We start from the raw sequence: 19983 nt of genomic DNA on the forward strand, positions 1-19983 counted from the left end.
TTAAACCAAGCATTATGTTCTCTCATGTTGTCATTTGGTATTTTGAGGCAGAGCAACCAGTTCTGAGGTGATAAAGACATTTGAATATGCTACATATATTGCAGAATCTGATAGGAAGGTCACATCAGGTAAAAAACATTAGTTCAGTGAATTTGAAGAAAAAAATCTGGCCTAACTTTATTTGTTTAGTCACCCAGAATAACCATCTAACATTCATGTGCTGCAAAAAAAAAAAAAAAAAAGTCAGTAGACATGATTCATTCCACCAGTAGTAACTGAGTCAGTCACACATTGTTTTCATACCTCAGTGTGAGTGGCGACATCTTTGTTGTCTAATGCACAAAGAGCAGACCTCAAGAAATGTGTAAGCCATGTGTTTGGTTTAATTTTTTCTTTCTTTCTGAATCTGACTCTCAGGGTTACTAACGCATCTTAACATTGGAGCCTTCCTTTCAGAGTGTTTTCTAGAAGCACTGCATAAAATAAAATAAAAAATCTGTCTCTGTAGATCCTAATCTAACATTGCTAAATATATTTGATGAAAACAAACAGTCTACTGCATAAAAAGAAAACATGGTTAACTATTTCAATTTACTGCATGGTTCATAATTTCAATAATTTCAAAATACTCCTGTTGTGAAGTCTGTTGTATTGCTTACAGAAAATGTAATGCATCAAATGAAACTACTCAAATGACAAGCCACTCCTGGCACTGAGTAGGAGCAGTTTGGTGGGAAAGCCCATTCCAATTGAACTGGGAGGACATGACCACTCATCCTAATTCAGTCTCCAGAACTGTTGTAGAGATCTGCAAAACCCTCCAGAACTGTTTTAAGAAGAGAAAAATCATGAAGCCGGAGAAGACAAAGATTCTGCAAATTTCTTCAGTGGAATGCTGCACTTAGCCTTTGTTAATATTTGCTAAGCATTTATCTTGTATTAATAGAACTCTACTATTACATTTTATTCACCTGTGGAAAGACCCTTGAAGTTCAACAGTGTAAATACATGGGTGAAATAGGTTCATCTACACAACAAGCAGGGGACTAGTCTCCATTGTCATGGCTGCTTCTTTTCCCTATATTATACGGCAAAAACCTGTTCCAGAGTCCAATTCCAAGTTGTGCTGGGGGCTACTGAGGAGAGGAGAAGCCAGTGCAAGATTGAATTGAGGCCTTTGTAGGTGCATTCTATAAAACACTGTTTTGCACTTCCTGTTGTCTCAGTCCCTTTCTTAACTTTGAGTCATTTGTAGGTTGAATGTTTGAAACACTTAACTCCAATCTTCTTAAACCCCCTTTACATTTTCAGGAAGTTTATTAATTTAGGTAATAAAATTTTGGACCACTGCATACAGCGTTATTTAATTTTTTTCCAGACAAGTTTGACCAGTTTTGGGCTATAAACCGGAAACTCATGGAATATCCTCCAGAAGAAAATGGATTTCGCTACATCCCATTTAGAATATACCAGGTAAGAGAAGATGGAAGGCAGAGAAGCTTCTCACTGTATCTAATTTTGACCTGTGAGACAATATAAAGGTTTTTTTTTTCTGTATAGCTGCTTTATATTGCTAGATAGCAAGGAAAAGGCAACAGGCCATCAGAACTAGTACTAGTAATTTCTTTTAATTGGAAATGTCTCCCATACCTCTGGGCACATGTGGTGAAATTACTATATATGTCAATATCTATTGCTATAGATCAGGGGTCCCCAAACTACGGCCCGGGGGCCAGATGCGGCCCCCCGAGGGCATTTATCCGGCCCGCCGAGGAGGAGGCCTGCGTCTTAGTGAAATCAGTCTTGGCTCTGCTAATGCAGAGCTCCTTTTGTTCTTTCTTTTCCCCCCTCAAGCTCTCTCTCCTCCCCGTTTCAGTCTCTCCCCCTTTCCTCTCTATCTTTCTCTTTCTCCCTCCTCCTTTCTCTCTTCTCTTTCTCCCTCTTTTTTTCCTCTCCCTTTCTTCACTTCTTCCCTTTCTCCTCTTCTTCCTCAGAGGAGGTGAAGGCGGCGGTGGGTATGGAGTGCTGCGGCGGCTGCCTGGAAGAGCGGAGGCAAGAGAATCCTTTGCCTCCACTCTTCCAGAAAAGACACAGCTGCCAATGGGCAGCCCCAAAGCCTCCCCTCACCATCCAGCCCTCCCTCCTTCCCTCCACCTCTACCTCAATGCAGCTCAAGAAGCTCCTGCAAAGCCCACCCCCTCCCAGCTAAACAGGAAGGGGGGGGGAGGGGGGCAGCAGAAATGCCAGCCTGCTGGAGGAAAGACGTCTCCTCAAAGCCTGGGGTTCTTTTTCTTCCCTTCTTTGTCCTCTGCTTCTCTTCGGCAAATCCAGGCTCCTGGTGTGAAAACAGCCCGTAGGTAGACTGTTAGGAATTGTGGGAATTAATGTCCAAAACACAAGGAGGACCCAAGTTGGCCCATACCTGCTTTAAGAAATACCAATGATATTTAATTCTGTTGTAGTGTTTCATATATTTGTAGATTTGAAATTTTATTGAAATATAAGCTGCTTTGGCCCCTTCCACACAGCTGTATAAAACCCACACTGAACTGGTTTATATGGCAGTATAGACTGATAATGCAGTTCAAAGCAGATATTGTGGATTATCTGCCTTGACATTCTGGGTTATATGGCTGTTTGGAAGGGCCCTTTGAGGGCCCTTCAAGACAGGTCATATATCCCAGGATCTGATCCTAGGTTTTCTCTTTATCCCAGATTATCTGGCAGTGCAGGCTTATATAATCCAGTTTAAAGATGAAGACCTGGGATCAGATCCTGGGATATAGGGCCTGTCTGGAAGGGCCCACAGTCTCCTTGTGGAGACAAAAAGTGGTGTATAAATAAACATCATAAACATAATATGTGCCCCATCCCGCAGACCGCAAATTTCGAAAGCGTCTACCTGAGGGTGGGTGACCGGGACAGTATAGGGATTCTAGTAGTGTACCGTCCACCTCGCTGCACTACAGTCTCCCTACCTGAGCTAGCGGGGGTGGTCTCGAGCCTGGCATTGAAGTCTCAACGGCTTCTTGTGCTGGGAGACTTCAACGTCCATGCCGAGACGACCCTCACAGGCGCGGCTCAGGACTTCCATGTCTGCCATGGCAACCATGGGGCTGTCCCAACAAATATCTGGCCCCACCCACTGTGCTGGACACACATTGGATTTGGTTTTCTGCCAGGGATGGGAACAGGGTGGCGGTGTGGAGGAGTTGTCCATCTCTCCGTTGCCATGGACCGACCACTTCCTGATCAGATTTAGGCTCACTGCGCCCCCTAACCTCTGCAAAGGTGGAGGACCCATTAAGATGGTCCGCCCCAGGAGACTGATGGATCCGAATGGCTTCCTGACGGCTCTTGGGGATTTTCCCGCCACCTCGGTAGGTGACCATGTCGAAGCCTTGGTGGCTCTCTGGAATGGGGAGATGACCAGGGCTATTGACATGATTGCTCCGGAACGTCCCCTCTCAAGTAGCCGAGCTAAACCAGCCCCTTGGTTTACTGAGGAGCTGGCAGCTATGAAGCGAAGGAAGAGGGAACTAGAGAGCGTGTGGCGTTCGGAAGCGAGCGAGTCAAACCGAGCACGGTTTGTGTCCTTTCTTAGGGCATATGCCGCGGCAATAAAGACCGCAAAGAAAACTTTCGTTGCGGCCACTATTGCGTCTGCAAAGAACCGTCCGGCGGAGCTGTTTCGGATTGTCAGAGGTCTTTTAACTCCCGCCTCTGCAGGTGGGAGCCCTGACAATTCGGTCGCGCGCTGTGAAGCATTTGCTCAGTTCTTCGCAGACAAAGTCGCCTTGATCCGTTCTGGGCTGGACGCCGCGTTAGATGCAGACTCTGTGGATGTAACGAGAGCACCTGCTTGTCCTATTTTGTTGGATTCTTTTCAGTTTGTGAAACCTGAGGATGTGGACAAGATACTTGGAGGAATGAGGCCCACCACGTCCATCCTAGACCCCTGCCCATCCTGGCTTCTGAGAGAGGCCAGAGGGGGATTGGCCGAGTGGGTAACAGTGGTGGTGAATGCCTCCCTTCGGGAAGGCAAGATTCCAGCGAGCCTAAAACAGGCTATTATAAAGCCGCTGTTGAAGAAGCCATCACTGGACCCCACTAAATTGGACAACTTTCGGCCTGTTTCCAATCTCCCCTTTTTGGGCAAAGTCATGGAAAGCGTGGTGGCCTCACAACTCCAGGTATTCTTGAGAGACACGGATTATCTGGATCCGGCACAGTCTGGTTTCAGACCGGGGCATGGTACCGAGACGGTCTTGGTCGCCTTAGTGGATGATCTGCGCCGGGAGCTAGACAGGGGGAGTGTGTCCCTGTTGGTGCTCCTGGACCTCTCAGCGGCCTTCGATACCGTCGACCACGGTATCCTTCTGGGGCGCCTTGCGGAAATGGGTCTTGGGGGCATTGCTTTGCAGTGGCTCCGGTCATTTCTGGAGGGTCGCACCCAGAAGGTGTCATTAGGGGACTCCTGTTCCGCATCACAACCGTTGACTTGTGGGGTGCCACAGGGTTCCATACTGTCCCCCATGCTGTTTAACATCTACATGAAGCTGCTGGGTGAGATCATCCGGAGTTTCGGGGTGCGGTGTCATCTGTACGCAGATGATGTCCAACTCTGTCACTCCTTCCCACCTGCTACTAAGGAGGCTGTCGAGGTCCTGAACCGGTGCCTGGCCGCTGTAACGGTCTGGATGAGGGCGAACAAACTGAAACTAAATCCAGACAAGACAGAGGTACTCCTGGTCAGTCGCAAGGCCGAACGGGATATAGGGTTACAGCCTGTGCTGGACGGGGTCGCACTCCCCTTGAAGGCGCAGGTTCGCAGCTTGGGTGTGACCCTGGACTCATCGTTGAGCCTGGACCCCCAGGTTTCAGCGGTGACCAGGGGAGCATTTGCACAGCTTAGGCTCGTGCGCCAGCTGCGCCCGTATCTCGGGAAGTCTGACTTGGCCACGGTGGTACACGCTCTTGTCACATCCCGCCTGGATTACTGCAACGCTCTCTACGTGGGGCTGCCCTTGAAGACGGCCCGGAAGCTTCAGCTGGTCCAGCGTGCGGCAGCCATGTTACTAACTGGAGCGGGTAGCAGGGAGCACACAACGCCCTTGTTGTCCCAGCTCCACTGGCTGCCGATTTGCTACCGGACCCAATTCAAGGTGCTGGTCTTGGCCTACAAAGCCCTAAACGGTTCCGGCCCAAAATACCTTTCTGACCGCATCTTGGCCTACGAGCCCACGAGGACCTTGAGATCGTCTGGGGAGGCCCTTCTCTCGATCCCGCCTGCATCACAGGCACGGCTGGCGGGGACGAGGGAGAGGGCCTTCTCGGTGGTGGCCCCCCGGCTGTGGAACACTCTCCCGGCACACATCAGACAGGCGCCCTCCCTCATGTCCTTTCGAAAAAGCCTTAAGACCTGGCTATTCGAGAGGGCATTTAATTAAGTGCTAAGCAACAACATTACGGTAATGAGAACTGGAATGGTATAAGGAAGATGAGACTGGCTATGATTCTACTAAGAGACGAAGCGGATTTTTATGTAGTTTGTATTTGTCGTATAGTTATATGTTGTTGATACTGGCCTTTGTAACTGTCTTTTTATGTGTACTGTACACCGCCATGAGTCGCCCGTAAGGGCTGAGAATGGCGGTTAATAAGTGCATCAAATAAATAAATAAATAAATAAATAAATAAATAATAATAATAGTAATGCCCTCCTCTTGTGATCTCCTGCTCTGGTCAGAGCTTTCCACCTGGAATCACACTCTGAAACCAAATTGGAGAACAAAAATCTGTTCCTGGCTTGAAAGTGTTATTTCCTGTTTAATTATGTGGCCCTTACTTTGAATGTAGTATGTTGATTTGTTGTTGTTTTGTTGATTTGTCTTGTTTGATTGTTAATTGTTGTGGATTGATGCTGTTGATCCTGTTTGTTGCATTGTTATGTTTTAATTGCACTGACACTGTTTGATAATTGTACCATGTAAACCGCATTGAGTCGCCTGTTTGGGCTGAAAAATGCGGTATAGAAATAAAGCAAATAAATAAATAAATAAATAAATAAATAAATGTAGTTGTTCTCCTCCAGATACTTTGTATGTGTAGCTGCCACAAACTATGATGAATCTAATTGTCATGGGTGTTCTGTATGCCAAGTTTGGTTGAATCCCATTGTTGGGGAATTCAGAATGCTCTTTGATTGCAGGAGTGACTGCAACGTCCACATGTTTGAGTGTATTTTAACCAAACCTCTCCAGTATTTTCTGTTGGTCATGGAAGTTTGGCTGATAGGCTGATCAGTAAACATATTAATGGGTTCCCTGTTGTTATATTAAGACTGTTACTCCTGCTATGACATGCTTGAAGTCAAAATGTTATTTATTTGAAATTAGAAATAAATATTTCACAATATATAATTACATATTCTTTTTGTGATTAATCACAATGCTTTATGCTCAGTTTGTAACAATGAAAATACATCCTGCATATCAGATATTTACATTATGATTCATAACAGTAGCAAAATAAGGTATGTGCAGTGTGCATAGAAATTTAATCATAGTTTTTTTTTAAAAAAAAAAACTATAGTCCGGCCCTCCAACGGTCTGAGAGACAGTGAACTGGCCCCCTGTTTAAAAAGTTTGAGGACTCCTGCTGTAGATGAAAGAAAAAAGGCATATATGGTATTAAACAACTACAACTTTAGGAAAGATGATGGTATATATGCATTTGTGTTGTTAATTCTGGAAGGTATAGGAAGTTTTCCTTTCATAAAATTAGGTCCAAACCTTGTTATCAATAATTCCCACTTATAAAGAAAGATGTCATCTATAACTTTTTCTTAGAATATTCCGATGCTCTCCTTTGAACTGCTGTTCATAGTTGCTCTATATATTATTTATTCATGTATTAATATAGAATTTAGCAGATATAGTACCTAATGAAAGTGAAGTTATAGCAGCAGAATTCTTCCAGGGCCATTGGTCACTTTGCTCTTCAGGAGAGCAGAAGGATCTGAATGATGTTCCCATATTTTCAAGCTCTGTGCCGAAGCTGGTGCAGTTTTCTATAACTGGTGTAGCCATTCTTGTTTCTATTAAACCTTATGGTAAGAATGTAAGTGATTAGATGAAAGTACAATAAAGTCAATTTTTGGGTGGTATCCTGGAAGAAGGAATTAAAGATTTGTAAATGTCTGCGCAGGAAATTCAGTCTAAACAGTTGTGATAATTAATTTATATTTTTGAAGTAATGCTGCTCTTAATCATGTAGGAGATAGGAAAGTTACATTTACTCCTTGCAACATATCCTGCCAAATGAAAGGATGTGAGGAAGACATAGGTTGTTGCCCACATATGATTAGGCAAATTGCCCTTAAACTATTTGTGACCAAAATCTTTTCTATGTTATTGTCTAGACAAAGTTGTAATAAAGCTTACTATATAAAAATAAATAGGCCTAACTTCATTCCAGATGTGTGTGTAATAGTAATGGCTTCCCTTAATTCAACCACAGTCTGGAGCATTCATATTATTTAGGTTAAGTAGCACTGATGTTAGTTTGATACTGTTTTAGACATAATGATAACATTTTGCTAAATAACAGACCATGACAACAAGAGGTTTCCGTTATGGGTGTGCTACATGTGTATTTGTTTCAGATTCCTTAAAGGCTATGTAATTATTAGCTTTCAACAAACAACAGTGCTTCAAAGTCCCATAACATTACAAAGACGTATACATTATATAAAATACTGAAATAGTTATGTGTGGTTACGTTTTTACAAATTATACAAACTTGGATTAATTTCAGAATTGAAGTTCATGTAGAGCCAAAAATGGTTTTATTGCATATACTAAAGATGCACATAGTTAAACTGAAACTGCTGCCTCAAAATGTGTTTACTCCCACTGTTATTGGTGCCTTTAAAGAGAATTGAACAAATTTGTAGATGATAAGATTAAGAGTGGTCCTGAAGACCATATGGCATCACCATGAATCTTGTAGTTCCCTCAGTTGGAGAGTGAACTTGTGTTGATTGTTAATTGTAGAAGTATTAGACAATAAGACAGAAACTAATAGTATGGCTACAATATATATATTTCTGAGTTGTTATTATTACTGGGAAGAAGAAGAAGAAGAAGAAGAAGAAGAAGAAGAAGAAGAAGAAGAAGAGGAGGAGGAGGAGGAGGAGGAGGAGGAGGAGGAGGAGGAGGAGGAGTTGCATTGGGTGCAGCATCTGATTGTATTGCCTGAGATGCTGCAGACTACAATAGACTTGTGCGGCAGTTGAAGTGATTTTCCCTATATCTCAGGTTATAGTAATACTCATTCAGATACAGAGTCTTGCCTGAATTCACTAGTTTATCATTTGACATATTAAGTTTAGTTAAGTAAACATTTAGCTTGACAAAACCGCTTATGAAACTGAATTGTCAGCCTGCTAGCAATCATTGTAGTTGATGGGAAAACAGTTGAATAAATCTTTTTTAAAAATACTACGCCTGCACTCATCACTTTTGATAGTCTGCTTATTGAGAGGGAAGAGGGGGCATCAACAAACCCTTTAGGTTTCATTTTTCCATTTCTGTTTTTAATTGGCCTTAATGTTTTATAAGTATCCTGTTATGATGATCTGGCCGATCAAGGACATTGTAGACTGAGTTCTCCAGCTTGTTCCTACATTTAGCCAAGCTTTTCTTCTCTATAATGGGATGTTTGAAGCTGAGTATAGCAGGCCTGTGCTTATTACTGTGACAGAGGCTGATAGTTGTTGGCAAGACCTTGTGTATGTCTTATCACAAAGTAACAGAAATAAGACACTTTCAAGCCCTGGTTGATCTGTCTCATGCTAGAAACAGAGAGGTAGTAACTGTTGGAATTCTTTGCAGAACAAGCAGCATGTGAGGGGCACAGGTTCACTTTTTTGGACTGAAGTATCAGATATGAATTAAGAAAGTGAAACTATATTTCTTTCTTTTTTAAAAAAGATGTACATCCTGGAATTTGGTTAAATGAAGTATAAACATTCAAGGATTATTTCATTACTTTTAAAGAGCCTTTAGTGGATTACACTTCAAGAAATTAATAGCTGTTCATGCTGAAGGTTTGGAGACAGATTTTAAATTAATCTTGAAATGCCATTGCTAACCGATATTTTCATGATTCCAAAGAAAACGGATGAAACTTTAAATTGACTAGCTTCACTGATATATGAAAGGAAGCAACACAGAAGTAGCAATAATTTTTAGACTGCTGAAGTACATGTGGAAATCATAAGATGGTTATAAATGTGGGTTTAACATGTAAGGTAATTTGCAGTGGTTTAAATACAGCTAGGAAAGCCGTTCTTTTATGTAGATGTAAAGACTTGTAAGTCTGTTGGTTTTCCTTGTCAAGAATTATAATTTGTGGGTTTTGTGTTTTTATGTTATGATTACATCCTGTATAAACTGTTTAGCTAACTGGATTTTAAGCAGTATGTGTAAGCCAATGTCTTAATTTTCAAGGCTTAGCAATATTTATTTGATAGCTATGGAAAAAAGCTATTAGCTAATTATGTATATTACCCAGAGAAAATTCTAGTGTGTTCAATGACTACGTTTCTTCCCATTCTAGATCTGACATAATTCTTCAGAGCAGGTTAAGGTTTTTTTGGTTGGGAAACTTCAGACAATCCCATATCTCTCAGTGGCTTTTGATCTGAAGTTTTTGGTGGTGCAGGCTTTTAAATAATTGCTATATCCTTTGCAGGCTAGCATATGTGTAAAAGTGGGTGACTCCTTAAAACTAAAGTATTTTCTTCTTTCCATTTCTGTATTCCCCTTTCCCATGTTGATCATGTTTGAATTCAGTTTTCCCTTATCTCTTAAATTCTGTCTGTAAAGCACCAAACTGAGGGATATCTATATGAGTAAGTCTTTACACATGTATGTGGTTGTCTTTTTTATGTGCTGCAAGGGTTGGTATTCCTTTTCCTCCTGTACAGCCCCCCCCCCCTCTCTCACACACACACAACTTACTGTAAGGCCTTGAAGTTACCACATAGAGATTCTTAATCCTGATAGCTTACCCTAGAGTATGGAATAGCTGTGCAAGGCAACTTTGAAACTTTACAATATGTAAGGGTTGGGTGAGATATGTCTCAGCACATACCAATATTTATGCTGTGCTGAGTGGATATTGGATTGAGGTCATAGTGATACCAAAACCTTGTGATGAAAGTTTCCTTTTCTGTAACAAATCCAATCACCAAGTGGCTGAATTTTGTACATTATTGGAACCTCCTGAGCCAACTTGTTAGTGGAATTATTCAATACTTGTTTGTGTTTATTTTATCGATCATGTCTTAAAATGATTGTGCATAAAAGCTTGTTCCAGCTACATTACAGTTAATGTTCTGTTATTTTTAGGCAACAATTGAGCGACCTTTTATACAGAAGTTGTTTCGTCCCGTTGCTGCAGACGGGCAGCCACATACGCTGGGGGATCTCCTCAAAGATGTTTGTCCTGCTGCTATCAACTCAGAAGGTATTTGATGAAAATCCATGTTAAAACTATGCCCATGAGTAGAATTTTCCTTGAGGCATGTTCTCCCTTGGAAAAGGCAAGAGATTTTCATCTATTTCCTCTGCTCCAACTATCTGCTCTTCAGTTTTGAGGAATCCTCTGGAATGGCTGGGAGATTGCACAGGTAGTTTCCAAAAATACCCTCTCCATCCTCTGCTGCAGGAGCCTCTGTTAGATTAAAATAGTGGTTTCCAACCTGTGGTTAGTGGACCAATAGTGGTCCACAAGAACTAAAATATGGTCCGTGACCTCACTGTTACTACACCATTGCAACAAGAGTGACTGGTCTTGCATACCTTCTTATAGTGCCGAGGCTTATTAAATATGGTTTTCTGTAGGCGAGCAGATAGCGACTACTGGATGGCATATGTTCTCTACCAGAAACTAGAGCTGATGTGTTCTATCCAATACAATTTTCTGAATTGGTATCCCAAATAATGGATCCAAATCTAAAGTTGACCAAAAACTGATTCGTAACCCTTTTGGAACTAATGTTGGAGAGTGGTACCTGGTCGAAGTGGTCCCTGGTCAAAAAAGGGTTGGGAATTGGGAACCACTGGATTAAAAACTTTTTGTGGAAGGGAGGGAGGGAGGACACTTGAGATACAAGTTACTATATTTTCAGAATTCAAATATGTATACAAATTGATTTTATAGTAATGGAAATATATTTGACATATCTAACATATATGTAAAACCACAGGAAAGCTTTCATAAAAGGGAGTTACTAGTAAGTTACTGTAAATACTTCAGTAAGAGGAAACTGTAAAACTGGCCCCTTTCTCTCTGCCACAGGCAAGATAAGGAGGGCCCTTTCACGCAGCCCTATATCCTAGAATATCAAGGCATAAAATCCCACAATATCTGCTTTGAACTGGGTTATCTGAATCCACACTCAGATAATGCGCGATTTTCTGCCTTGATATTCTGGGATAAAGGGCTGTGTGGAAGGACCCGGAGTCTTTTGCCACATCGATGGCTCTGCACATACTTAGTTAAAGTGAGAAATTAAAAGTCCAATAAGTCTTTTAATCTGGCCATTTCAGCATTTTGAGATTTTGAGTGATTGGTGCAATTTGAGAGCCTAGTACCAAAATGAAAAGCTCCAGTCTTCCTAACAACCTTGAACTAGGGAGAAAAATGAAGATCTTGTCTATAGCTGAATCGTGCATTTGCTCTGATAAGCAGAATCTGCACTTATTTTCTGTACATAGAAACCATTGTGATTGGAAATTTACTTAGATTATTCTGTATATCTGTGAAACAGCTCACAATCTGAAATGGACTCACTAGCAGCTTCCAATTTTTCCACCTTTCCCAAATTGCTGCCTGTCTTGGATGTTGAGGAATTATCACTTTTGATATGCCAAAATTTATATTTAAAAACATAATTCTCGTGTACAGCAGAAATAACTTGTGATGTTGAAGCTTTCTATTTCACATGGAGTCCAAGCACTGAAGACATTTAAGTATCAGAGAGATTTCTTTTTATAAACAGCACTCCCTTTCTGTTTGTGATCATGGGATAAAAGCTATCTTAGCTTGTATATGTACTTTTTACTGCTACATCATGTAGGGTGCTCTTAAGATTTAGATCTCATTCCCCAGGAAGCATTTTCTGCCTAAGATTAATTGCCCTTTAAAGTCAGTGTTTGATGTATTCTTTTTGGCTAGCTATATCCTGACTCAGTTTAACCCTGTTTGACCTGACCCCACTGACTGTTACCACCACCATGGCTGAAGCAGAAATCCTTTAGCATGATGTATGCAGCACAGGCACCAAGCTGATAGTTCCTCACAGCTTGGATTCAATTAGCAAGCTTTTTACTATTCCACAAAGAATTAGGAAAAAAATTCAGTCAGAATTATCCATAGTTTCATACTTCTGTCAAGCTTTCTACCCATTAAAATAATCAAAAATAAGAATGCAAAGCAGTTACCACTTCCAATTCTTAAACTTTCCAGTATCTACACTTTTCTTGTCAGCAGTCTGTTATATTTTCCTTTACTTTCCTTTCACTTCTTGAGCTCAGGAATTCTGTTGAGTTTTGTAGGTTATTTTTTAGGGTTAAAACCATAATTCTGTTAAAATTAAAGTTCTTACCAGCAACTGCTTGCTCTTTGTATTGTGCAGATAATTTTTTTTTACCTACCTTATAGAATTGTTCTAAGGATTTCTATATGTATTTAGCGTGCTTGCAGAAATAACTGTCTAAAATAAATTGTTTACTTGCTGGAAGCACGGCTCTTACTTCTAATATCATAGAATAGAAAAGACAACTCTGGTTGCCTTAAAGGTGCTCCCACATTCCCTTTCCCCCTCTTCCTCTCTTTAATGCTGCAAGAAATAAATACAGCTAAGGGGTAAAGGTAAAGGTTTCCCTTGACATTAAGTCTCGTCACGTCCGACTCTGGGGTATTATGCTCATCTCCATTTCTAAGCCGAAGAGCCAGCATTGCCCATAGACACCCCCAAGGTAATGTGTACCTATTGATCTACTCACATTTGCATGATTTCAAACTGTTAGGTTGGCAGAAGCTGGGCCTAAGAGCGGGAGCTTACCCTGCTCACTGAATTTGAACCGCCAACCTTTCAGTCAGCAAGTTCAGCATCTCGGTGGTTTAACCCACTGTGCCACAAGCTAGTACTTTGAAAATTACAAAATTTCATAGTCATCTGAAAGAGCTCTATGTCTAGAGCCTTGATATAAACATATGGTATCAAAAATGTTGAGGAAAAGGTGAAGTATCTTGGCAGGGTATTACTAGTTAAATAACTTGCATTCTCATTATTACTACATATTATTATTATTAATAATAATATTAATATAACTTTGTTTTTATACCCCGCCACCATCTCCCCAAGGGGACTCGGGGTGGCTTACAAAAGACAAACCCGAAAATTACAAATATAAACTGAAACACATTAAAATCAATCACATAAAAATAATAAAAACATAATAATAATAAAATCATATTCTCAGTAAGTCAGTTAGGGATTGTGATGTATAATGGATTGTTTTTAAGTGTTTTAATTACTGTTTATATACGTTTTATTTTTACCTTCTTGTTGTGCTGGCATCGAATTGTGCCTTTTGTAAGCTGCCCTGAGTCCCCCCTCGGGGGTTGAGAAGGGCGGGGTAGAAGTGCGAGAAATAAATAAATAAGTCCAACAAGCAGAGAAAATTTGCAAGTGGTTGAACTTTTCAGTGTCTCTAACCATGACAGTGGAAAATTGCTGATTATTTCTGTGCTGTACACAATACACAAACGTGCGCTGCTTTTAAAAATCTTTTCCCCTCAGGTAACTAATACAAAGAGCTCTTAAAAATGTAATAGACAATCAAAACAATGCAAATCACAACTAAAATCATCTTGTTACAGTCACAGAGCTAAAAACAGGATACAGCATATCAGATTTTAAAAAATCAAGGATGAACTAGCTGGGAGGGTTGATGACATGTACCCAGGCAATGATAAATCCATTTCAGCATGATATAGCATGACTACCACATTTTCATGGATCTAGTATTGCATCCATCCTTGAAGAAGGCACCTGTGGGACTGTGGCTATTCTTTTTTGCCCAAGATGATTGGGAAGATAGTGGCTAAGTAGTTGCTGATGTTCCTGGAAGGCAGTAATTATTTTGACCCATTTCATTTGACCCATTTCTGTTTAGGTCAGCTTTGGTTGTCATCTATAATGGACTAGATGAGGGCTAGCAAATTGAAACTTAATCCAGACAAGACAGAGGTGCCGCAGGTCAGCCAAAAGGCAAATCTGGGAATAGGAATTCAGCCTGTGCTGAATGGGAATACATGCCCCTTGAAGATTGCAGGTTGACAGTATGGACATTTTCCTATACAACTCTGAACCTAGAGGCCCAAGTATCTGTGATGGACAGGGCCGCTTTTGAACATTTAAAGCATGTGTACCAACTGTGCCTAATCCTTGAGACATTGGCCACAGTGGCACATGCCTTAGAATAGTTACATCCTATTTGGACTATAATAATGCAGTATACTTTGAAGAGAGCTCAAAACTTTCAGCTGGTTCAAAGAGCTTCAGGTTACAGAGCCCATACTATGCTCTTGTTAAAACAGCTCCATTGGCTATTTGTTTTTGTTTTTTTCTGGGAACAATTGAAAGTACTGGTTATAATTTATAAAACCCTGTATGGCTCAGGTCTAGTCTGTTTGAAAACTGTATCCTCTTGTTTGAACATGCCCTGACCCTGAAATCACCAGTAGAGGCTCTTCTCTCAGTAGTTTATGGATCAAATATGTGAATTAAAAGTTGGGGCACTGTTCCACACTGACTGCATTGATTCCTGCAGACATGTTGTATGGTGCCATAGAGTACCATCTGATCCCAGATCCTATACACACTTACTTTGCATAGTTATTAGGAGATTTTGGACAAAATGTTATCAGTGAGCTGATGACAAACGATGTTGTAATTCTTGAAGCAAGAGAACTACATATAGTGATCAACTAGTTGAATGCAATGATGACCTAGATGTATACCAAAGAACTGTAACTGAACAATGGTGGCTCAATAGTTGGATTTCTAGCCATTTAGATCTTGCACATATACACCTCTTTCCTAGAAGCAGTCCCTTCTTGGGATATTTATGGGTATCTCCAACCTTGAGAGTTGTTTGATCTGTTACAAGGAGATTTGTAAAAATACTAAATAGTAGTTACAAGTAACATAATTTAGTATTTTTACATCTCTCCTGCTATCAGTGCAGTCAGTTGGATCCAGGCTTCATACTTGTTGATTTATGACAACTCTAAAGCAAAATATCACATGCTTTTCTAGACATGATTTGTCAAAAGAGGGTTGTGTTTATCTCCCTCTAAGGCTAAGAGTATGTGACGTCCCCCCAAGTGGGCTTCCATAACCAAGGGGTGATTTGAATCTAGCACTCCAGAGTTAAACCACTACACCACACTGGCTCACTCATACCTAGATTAGACCCTTGAAATCAGTAGGATTTCAGTTAGTCATGAGTAACTGTAAGTTTGAAAAACTAAGTAATGTTGTAGTTTTACTCAAACTGGTGTTAAAGAGCTTTTGCTTCAAGTTACCTTTTAATTTACTATTAATTGGACACTCAGTAACTGCATATGGTACATGGAAATTAAATCCATTTACAGCAAACCGTGCATTAGTGATACAAAAGAGAGACAGTGAAAAATGATTTTGTGGTGATTCATTGGTCCATTTTTCTAAGAATACTATGTTTTAATTCAGTTGAATTCAAAGCTTTTTAACTTGAACTTTGTCCTTGACTGGGTTTCCGTCTATTTATTCAATCAAAATACGCAGGAACAAGATAATAATCATGCCAATGATTCTGTAGAATTTTAGCATGAAATGAAACCATATGCTTCCCATTTTAAATGTGGTTTCACCTGCAAATGTTTCTTATTTTCTGTTCTTTTTTCCAATTAGATGGTGAAAAGAAGACTCAGGTGGTGATTCATGGGATAGAGCCAATGTTGGAGACACCTGTACAGTGGCTAAGTGAACATATGAGTTATCCTGATAACTTTCTTCACATCAGTATTATTCCCCAGCCTGCAGATTGAAGAGTCAGTTTGTACATATTTTGGTCAGACATAGATTGAAACAACAATGTGAGTTTGCTCGGTGAGGGTGACCTGACCAGAAGTCTTCACCACTCCAAGCCAAACAGGAAGAAAGATCCTTCATGGGATAAGAGCAGTTGGGCTGGCCACACTTTGTTTCAGCCATGTTTTCCCACTGCTCTCATTAACTTCAAATATGACATGAGAAACTTAGAAGGCTGCTGCCAGTCTTTTGTCATCTAGTTAAAATATGAAGCTGAGAGCATGGACACTGAGTGGAAGTATGTGCCACTTTGTATTTCTTATTAATCAATAAACAAGAATATTTTCTAAAGTTGCAATGACTTGTCTTTAGAGTGAAAACACTTCTTTATTCTAGCAAACTAGATACAAAAGTTCAGTTAATAATAAATGGTTGGAACTTTTTATAAAATGAAACCATTCAGAATTTCATATGAAATTGTATCTTAAATTTTATACTAGGGATGTAAATGTTAATATAATGATCACAGCATGTTTTGTATTTAACAAACTATTTTCTACTTCTAAATAAAAACCTAAACATAAGTTTTAATAATATTAATAAAACATCAGAATCATAAATGTGGGCTCAATGCCTAATTCACAGTAATTAATTATTCTCAAAATTGGATATGCCTTGTTCCAGTCAAACAGACTCTGCTCATGGAGTGGATTTCCTTTCCACCTGCTCTGGAAGATTTAGGGCAGTGGTTCTCAACCTGTGGTTCCCCAGGTGTTTTGGCCTTCAACTCCCAGAAATCCTAACAGATGGTAAACTGGCTGGGATTTCTGGGAGTTGTAGGCCAAAACACCTGGGGACCCACAGGTTGAGCACCACTGATTTAGGGGGACATTAAGGGGATGCTGCACTGCGTCAGAGAAGGTCTCCTTGTGAGATGTGGGGTGGAGCCCATACAATGGGATGACTTCTATTTTGGAACATGCTTTTCCCTTTTAAAAATCCAGAAATATACTAGCGTAGGTTCAAGCATCTAGGATTATTCTGTCTGATTGCAAGATTGATGTGAGAGCCTTTACATATGTTCTCCTTAGTCTTTAAAGAAATAATGGAAGACAATTGGCACTGAAGTTCAGAGGTCCACCCTCTGTTTTATAGAAGCACTAGCTGTGCCCTGCCACACATTGCTGTGGCCTATAGTATAACTTATCAAAGTTGAGGTAGATATCTGGACTATTATGAAAGAGAGGTACCTACCTATTCCTTCCCCCTTTTCCTCCCCCTTTCTCTCCTTTCTTCCTTCTCTACCTCTTTCTTTCTTTCCTTCTTTCACTACTTGGTTTCATCCTTCTCTCTTTCCTTCATTCCCTCCCCCTTTCTTCCTTTGCCTTTCTTCCCTCCCTGGAGCGTGGGGTTGCGTGTGTGTGTGCGGCGGCGGGGGAGTGATGGAGCGTGAGGTTGCGTGTGTGTGTGCGGCGGCGGGGGAGCGATGGAGCGTGGGGTTGCGTGTGTGTGTGCAGCGGCGGGGGGAGTGATGGAGCGTGGGGTTGTGTGTGTGTGTGCGGCCCCACTTTTTACACTGCCCTTTTTCTATGTGAAAATGTGATGTAGCACTTCGTTACGACTGAAACTACTTGAACCGTTCACAACAAGAGTCCATGCCCTGTGTGGATTCCTTGTTGTCTTCTGCCTGTGTCTCCTTTCAGGGTGTGTGTGTGTGTGCGGAAGCGGCGCGGCAGGGCTTGGAGTGGGCATGGCTTCCGCAGAGGGAACGTTGGCCGGAAGGCTGTGTGCGCGCGCCAGGGAACTTGCGGCTGGGCGCCAATGCACATGCTCAGTTGTTTTGCCGTTTTGTGAGTGTGTTGTTGTTTTGTTTTTCATTTTGAGTAGATATGTTTGTACCTTGTGGGTTGTGTTATGGGCATGGGAATTTTGGTTAAGTTTCATTGGGTTTTTTTTTAGTTTTGTTGTTTTGCCGTTTTGTGAGTGTGTTGTTGTGTTGTTTTTCATTTTGAGTAGATATGTTTGTACCTTGTGGGTTGTGTTATGGGCATGGCAATTTTGGTGCAGTTTCGTTGGGGTTTTTTAGTTTTGCTGTCCCGTTGAACCAACCTAACAGATTTATATATATAGATTGTTTCGGCAATGTATAGATCAGAAAGACCCATATTTATAGGAGGCAATGCAAGGTTATCAGCAAGGTTATGGAGCCCCCGGTGGCGCAGTGGGTTAAACCCCTGTGCTGGTAGGACTGAAGACCAACAGGTCGCAGGTTCGAATCCAGGGAGAGGCGGATGAGCTTCCTTTATCAGCTCCAGCTCCTCATGCGGGGACATGAGAGAAGCCTCCCACAAGGATGATAAAAACATCAAATCATCCAGGCGTCCCCTGGGCAACGTCCTTGCAGGCAGCCAATTCTCTCACACCCAAAGCGACTTGCAGTTTCTCAGGTCACTCCTGACACAACAAAAAAAGGGAAAAAAGCAATGCTTACCCTACCCTCCCACCTGTTAATACACAAGTAGAGTTTCATTATCTGAATGTCAAAAATGCAATATTCACACAACTTGCCTGCCTGTTGCGTCCTGCCCCGTACCTACCTTTTAAATATTACTTTTCTTTTACCCAGGGTTTTTAGCTGTTCTTAAGTGTGTAACACTTCCCTTGAACTTAATACAGCTGATGGTTTGTATCAGTATTGTTTCCCTTTACAGATTAAACCCTATATGCATTTAAGAATATAGTGTTTTGTTCCAAGTTTCACTTTTACAGTGCTACTCTAATGACTTGATCTTGGTTCTGTAGAGATGTGACATATTAGACAATTGAATCCTTTCATGATAGACTAGTTCACACCACTATAACAATTCCAATAAATTCAGTTAACCATTACTAACCATATTAATGTAACCATTGTTTGAACTTCTAAACATATAGTTAACAAACCGTTGTTATGATGTGTTTGCTTCTCTTTTATATTTGCTCACAACTCTTGTTTTATGGTATAGCAACGTCTTAAAATGTCTTAAGATATATAAACTCAGATGACACAGAAATCATGGCTAATCTGAAAGTTAACTTCAAACTGACTTCGATCAACCTGAAATCAACTTCAAATTCTTTTTTGTTTTTGTTTGTTTGCTGACTACAAACAATTTGTTCACAAAATAATGTCAGTTGCCTCACCATTGCAAATAAATAAAGGAAATGCTGAGAACATGCAGTATATTTATGGCTGTCATGGTATTATAGATTCGTAAAAGCAGAAGTAAGTAAATGGATATTCACTATTTTTTTCTGTAAAGTTCAGACCAATATGCTTGTCCTAATCATACACAGGTCTCTCTCATACATAGAGAACTGAAATTATTCATTTAGGACAGTTATATACTTGTTTTAAGGAAAAGTTGACAAAGTGATTTATTTTGTAAAATGGTGGCTTGCATCTGTCTCATAAACAACTTAAGATGGACTTTGGAGAATAGGTTTCACATTTATCCTACAACTAATTAAATAGCCTGATGTTTGATGGTCCATGCTGGTTCTGTCTGCGCTGGAGAGCATCTCTCTCGTAGCAACAGCTCCTCATCAACCACAGAAAGACTGAATTCAAAACAGACCAGAAGACGTCAAGCTAGACAAAAGGGTAGAGCAGGTCAAAACTGTTAAAACAATTCCTCCCTCCATTGACTAGTTTCTGAATGAGTCTGTGTGTGTCTTCAGGTCATCTGTTGCCTTATGGAGAAACAGGGTTTTCATAGCATTTTCTTATACAAGGAATACTTAGATCTGATTTTGCCAGTTCCTTCCTTTGTAATAGAGGTTATAGC

The 19983-nt window shown here is 40.8% G+C and overlaps 1 protein-coding gene across 1 annotated transcript in view; it reads left to right on the plus strand.

Moving 5' to 3' along the window:
- ATG5 (autophagy related 5) overlaps positions 1 to 16507 on the plus strand; it is a 36027-nt gene extending 19520 nt beyond the window's left edge. The window contains exons 6-8 of the mRNA XM_060753108.2: positions 1379 to 1473; positions 10419 to 10536; positions 16037 to 16507. Of these exons, the coding sequence (XP_060609091.1) occupies positions 1379 to 1473; positions 10419 to 10536; positions 16037 to 16173 (350 nt within the window). The 3' untranslated portion in view covers positions 16174 to 16507. The remainder of the gene's footprint in view (positions 1 to 1378; positions 1474 to 10418; positions 10537 to 16036) is intronic.
- Positions 16508 to 19983: the final 3476 nt, after the last annotated feature.

This window comes from Anolis sagrei, chromosome 1 (genome assembly GCF_037176765.1).
Source record: "Anolis sagrei isolate rAnoSag1 chromosome 1, rAnoSag1.mat, whole genome shotgun sequence".
NCBI classification, from domain to species: domain Eukaryota; kingdom Metazoa; phylum Chordata; class Lepidosauria; order Squamata; family Dactyloidae; genus Anolis; species Anolis sagrei.